This window comes from Nannobrachium achirus (genome assembly GCF_963921795.1).
Source record: "Nannobrachium achirus genome assembly, chromosome: 6".
In the NCBI taxonomy this organism is placed as follows: Eukaryota; Metazoa; Chordata; class Actinopteri; order Myctophiformes; family Myctophidae; genus Nannobrachium; species Nannobrachium achirus.
Genome location: NC_137815.1, coordinates 47,520,107 through 47,525,788, shown reverse-complemented (window position 1 = coordinate 47,525,788; position 5,682 = coordinate 47,520,107). Strand labels below are relative to the sequence as shown.

The 5,682-nt window shown below is 41.1% G+C and overlaps 1 protein-coding gene across 3 annotated transcripts; it reads left to right on the top strand.

Moving 5' to 3' along the window:
• The first annotated feature begins 238 nt into the window (after positions 1-238).
• On the top strand, positions 239-4,820 carry elf3 (E74-like factor 3 (ets domain transcription factor, epithelial-specific)). 3 transcript variants are annotated; one of them, XM_080729096.1, is made up of 9 exons: positions 239-371; positions 544-719; positions 1,603-1,836; positions 2,061-2,198; positions 2,308-2,427; positions 2,546-2,635; positions 2,908-3,027; positions 3,284-3,479; positions 3,605-4,820. In XM_080729096.1, the coding sequence occupies exons 2-9, from the start codon at positions 551-553 to the stop codon at positions 3,714-3,716; spliced, it is 1,179 nt and encodes a 392-aa protein (XP_080585222.1). In that variant the 5' UTR covers positions 239-371; positions 544-550; the 3' UTR covers positions 3,717-4,820. The 3 variants fall into 3 exon arrangements, with proteins under 3 accessions (XP_080585222.1, XP_080585223.1, XP_080585221.1); XM_080729097.1 differs by having other exon boundaries at positions 1,600-1,836; positions 2,911-3,027; XM_080729095.1 differs by having other exon boundaries at positions 1,600-1,836.
• The last annotated feature ends 862 nt before the right edge of the window (positions 4,821-5,682 follow it).

Below are 5,682 nucleotides of genomic sequence, written 5' to 3'. Positions count from 1 at the left end.
GTGTGTGTGTGTGCGCGCGCGTGCGTGCGTTAGAAGGGGTTAAAAATGTTGTAGCACATAATGGAGGGAAGGTTTGTTTTGTTCTTCATAGGTTCTCAGGAAAGGGGAAGGCGTGTTCACAGCTCTGGTGGTGGAAAACCCCTTGCTGTCACCTAAGCCCTCCCCCCTCCCTGCCGCTCGCCCGCTCCACCCTTTGACTATAAGACACCCAGGCAGGTAAAAGTAGCAACAGGTGCATCTCTGCCTCTGACAGAAAGATAGAAAAAGGAGAGCGAACAGAAGGATTTACTCAGAAGAAACAGTGGAATCACACATTGGATTATCTTGGAGCTCTATTCTTTGCCACAGCCTGCTGCTCATCGACTCATCAGGTACTGTATACTCATGAAATTGCATGAAGTGACACAAACCTGTTGGTCATTTACTTAAAATGAATTATTACCCGTTCATTCATTTACTAGTTACTACCCATTTGCCTGCCCTGCATGCTTGTACTTGTATTTTTTATACTAACCAGTTACTCTTCTCTCTTCTTTTGACCAGTGAATCCATGTCATCTCTGAGCCTGAGCAGCATCCTGACCCACGCCAACCTGACCATGTACCAGAATGGCAGCAGCCTGGAGTCCTCCCAGCAGCATCTTGCTGCGTCCACCCCACTGCCCAGCATCGACACGCTGACACACATGCCCAGCCTGAGCTACAGCAGCAACATTATGGGTAAGAACTGACTGAGTATAACAGCACTGCATGGTGTGCTCACTGTTGCATTTGCATGCTGCTGGTACTTTTTACATTGTATGAACAAAGCCTCAACCGTATGTCTAAACATTTCAAGGCAACATATTTTAGAATGCAATATACAGTCAATATGGTTTCTACATGGTTTAATGTGTTCAATAAATGAAAATAAATACATAAAATTAATTAGTTAATAATAATAAAAATTATAATAATAATGATATGTGTAAACTAAGAATCGTGTCCTGTCTGGGTCATGTTTCTGCTTTTTGAATAATGGTTTATTTGAATCTTTGAGAGTCTAGTCTATCAAGCATGTGATAACAATGTGCAACTGTGATAGCAGTTTCAGTGCCGTCACTGCAGGCTTGCTAATCCTACAGTAAACATGGCGTTTTATTTCAGACAGAAAGGCCTGCTGAACCTTGCTATGACCTCATTCAGACACCGTTGGCTCAATCATTCACCCCAGGGCCAATGTTTAACTCGACATACCCCGCCCGCCAAATAGCTTGCCTCCTCATTGTTTGAGAGAGCCAGGCTTTGTTTGCCTGGTTTTAGTGACAAGTACCCAAAATGAGTGACAAGCCAGTCTACTTCTCAAGTGGTTTAACAGGTAGAGATCTAGTAAGATATACTTCAAAGACAAAGCATTTTGACCCAGACAAAGTGCAAAGAATGCCTAAAGTGATTACATTTACTACCACTGAAAAATCTGCTAAATTAGAACACAAGTCGTCATATTAACTTCACTAATACTCCACTTCACTTTGCCAGGCATGGCTTGAAAAGATCTGCTTTCTTGGTAACCAGAAAAGACAAACAGTCCACTTTCACTGACACACTGATTCTCTTCCAGCAGGCCAGTGGTACAAGCAGATCAACCCCCAGTGCTGGTCAGAGAGGAACGTTCTGGACTGGCTCAGTGACCACATTGAAAGCACCAAGTTTGATGCAACCACCCTGAGCCTGGCATACTGTGCCATGGACGGGCCCACTCTCTGCCAAATGAGCTATGACCAGATGCTCGCCATCTTTGGACCGCAGCTCGGCTCACACCTTCACCAGAGCCTCCAGGAACTCAGGATAAAATATGGTACATATAACATATGCTAATCTGGTTTTGCATTGCATTGACATTATTGACCGAAGCATGCAAATTATGCCAATGCAGGTCTGTTTATTTTAAAAAAAAAGGTCTCTGTATAACATTTCTTCCTCTTGATTCTTCCGTTAATACAACTTACACTAACTTAATTTTATTTAGGAGATGGTGATGAATTAAGCCTCATGTCTTTCCCTTTTTTGTTTCTTCTACAGAGCTCCAGAGTCTATCAGGGGTAGACTTAAATGATGAGGCATGCCAACTCCTGGACCACTTCTTGGAAAATCTGGACCTTCCTCTCAATTCTCTCAGTGTGAACTTCCCTCGTCTCAGCACTGTTAAAGTTCACGAAGGTATGGTACCCACATATATAACAGGAGCATTGTTTTCACTGAGCCCATGGCACTACACAGATAACAGTGAAACGTAGAGAGTTAACGTTGATACTGTACCTGTCAACAGTAGTGAACAACATCAAGAAGGAGTTTGACTACGACGAGACAGATATATCACAGCTGGCCGTGACTCCTCTGGATATGGACTATAATACCTCTGACAGTGAATACAGCTCGTCCTCCACTGGTGAGTGTTGCTTCATTTATTTTGTGTGCCACAATCTAGGCTATTTGAACTGTCCCTCTCCATTGTCTTGTCTTGTCTACACATTAATGCGTTTTGAAACATGTATCCCTGTCTCTAGGCGGTGTATTTAGCTTCCACAACCCAAGTTCTCCAGAGTCCAGGAGCAGCTCAGACTCAGACCCCGAGTTCTCCTACCCTCAGATTGCAAGTGAGTAGGCAATAGGTCACAATCACCGAAACAACATGAAAAGAAGTTGCATGTTTTTAGTCTCTGTGTATCTTGTGTTTCTAAGCTAGGGTTTTATTTTAACATTTAAATGGCAGACGATTAAGATTTATAGGTTTGCTGAGAGCTTTTGTCTAGGCAACGGGCATCTATTGACTCATTCCTTAGCTGACACTTAGTCAAACTCATTCATGTCGTCAAAGACTGCTTGTTATGTGTCCAAGTTTATAAAACGTGAACTGCTCTGTTGACAGAAGAGCACATCAAGACGGAGAAAGGAGACCTGAGAACAAAGAGACCAAGGGGGCGACCTCCTAAACTCGACAGACACCATGGCATCAACTACTTCAGCCATCCAAAGAAAACTAAAAATGGTATGCCCTAAGTTTAGGCTAACTTACTTGCTTTCCTGTCATAATATGAATACTGAAGATCTTTCTGTGCATGTTCTGTTTGTGGTTGTACATTTTGCATCCATTTTGCATGTTTATTTTTAAGTCACACATCACTCACATGCCACATGCAGTTTCTCTCTGTCACACGCATGCACGCACACACACATTTGCAAACATGAAAACAAAAACAACAAAAAAATACATTTTGCTAATGCTGTCACTGTGCTCTCTGCAGCACAACGTGGAACCCACCTGTGGGAGTTCATCAGGGACATCCTGATCCACCCAGAGAAGAACCAGGGGCTGATGAAGTGGGAGGACAGGCGTGAGGGGGTCTTCAAGTTCCTCAAGTCGGAGGCGGTGGCTCAGATGTGGGGCCAAAAAAAGAAAAACAGCAGCATGACATATGAGAAACTCAGCCGTGCCATGAGGTGAGTACACGTAATATAGCTAGCTAAAATTATCCATCGACCATGCAGTCATACATGTATACAGTATATATGACATGCATCATAAGCTTGAAACTCCAAGTAACCCAGGCTTCCTTTCTCCAAAGGTACTACTACAAGAGAGAGATTCTGGAGAGGGTGGACGGCAGGCGACTGGTCTACAAGTTTGGGAAGAACTCCAGTGGTTGGAAGGCAGAAGAGACTGGCATGGCCATGTGAGCTGTCAAGCACGGAACAGGGGTGACAAACGTGTCAGTATACTGTACAGTAGCTTCTAGAACGACACCAAGCACTGTACCTACCCCTCATGTTAAAGACACTTACTTCCCACTTTAAGGGGAGGTGTTGCAGAAAATGTAAGCCAGAGTTACTGGCTCCAGTAGGTTTTATGAACCAATATTAATATTTTTCAGTGTTTTATTTTTGTATTGTATTATTTTTTAACATTGATTCTCAGTAAGGACTGCTCGGTATGAACTACGGTGTGCGTGGTAACTGAGTCACTGGAATATTGCTTTAGTTTAGACAGATGTTATCGCAGCCAACTAGCCGACTAACAAAGTAAAAGGTTGCATCAAATTATTAGATTTTGGTGATACAACAATCTCGGGAGATGATACCAATAAAAGGACATTATATTCTGAAAGCATTTAGATTATGATTAATTCCTGTCCATCTTTCACTTTGACAGACACTTTGATATGTGGGGCATTAATGATTGTATCACAGCACTGCATACATTTTTATGTTGTTATTGACAAATGTATTATTTTATTGTCATGTTGTTATTATTATTATTATTTGCTATTTATAGACAGGTGAAACTGTCCACATGGCCCCCAAAAGTAACACTTAATTATTGTTGTTTTAATGTGATTGTGAAGGATGTTTGTTCTACATGTCACCTGGGATTGAGGGATTGTTATCATTGTAGCAGCAGAAGGAAAATAAAGGGATGAAGGCAATGTACAGTATATTATGTGAAGACTTTTATAACATTGTATTAAGTTAAAGTACACTACATTATTTCATGGTGTTTTGTTCAAATATGGAATGTATTTACACAAGGTTTCATTTAAATTCAGAAGGGCTTATGTCACAGATCTTAATACCATAGCTTTTTTATTTTATTTGTAAAAATCAGTCAGAAATCATGTGCACCTGTTCTGTATGATTGTTCACTTGCTATCAAGTGGGTCTCCTATCATCTATGGATCACCTAATATCATGTCTGAGAAGTAAATCTCACAATGTATCTTTTGGGATAGCATATCGCTATTTATGTATGACATATTGTTGTCTTTGTAAAATCTTTTTTTTAAATAAAAACATTTTTGACAGACACTGAGTCAGCCACCCGTGAATAATTTTATGTGAATCATTTCAAATACCTTTATGTGACCAACAGACCATTACAAATCCTAGTCACATTCTCGTTTTTGTTCACATATGGTTCCACAGACTAATCCATCATTGTCAAAATGTGGTGGTAACATATGAACAAAACCATCCTTAATGACAAATAGTGTGCTGGAGTTAAGTAGATTTATCACTTCACATTGTGTTTGAGAAAGACAACTCAATTATTAATTTCATTGTATTACAACTGTGTGTGTGTGTGTGTGTGTGTGTGTGTGTGTGTGTGTGTGTGTGTGTGTGTGTGTGTGTGTGTGTGTGTGTGTGTGTGTGTGTGTGTGTGTGTGTGTGTGTGTGTGTTTGTCTTGCAATTGAGAAAGGCATACCTGGCTCCCTTGAGAAAACAGTCTTTGCACACACTGCACACAAAATGAAGTGGAGACTGAGCTACACTTCCTAACTGCCTGTCCACTGTACCAAGACATCAGAGATACATACTTCCCACAGATCATAACCACCCAAGGAGAGTTTGAAAACATGACCAATGATGAAAAACTCCCATACCTGTGAAGTAAAACGATGTGCAAACACAGCAGCAAGATTCGTGAGCTGCTGTGATGGGAGAATGATATCAAATGGAACCCAACCACCTTAAAAACCATTGTATATATCTCTGCTCTGCCTGCACGTAACTTTGATGCATGAAAACTGTTACACTCTTTTCCTGTACATATTTTGTTCCGATTGTATTGTATTGTGTACACTTCTGCTTTGGCAATGTAAACATGTTTTCTCATGCCAGGGTTAGGGTTAGGGTTAGGGTTAGGGC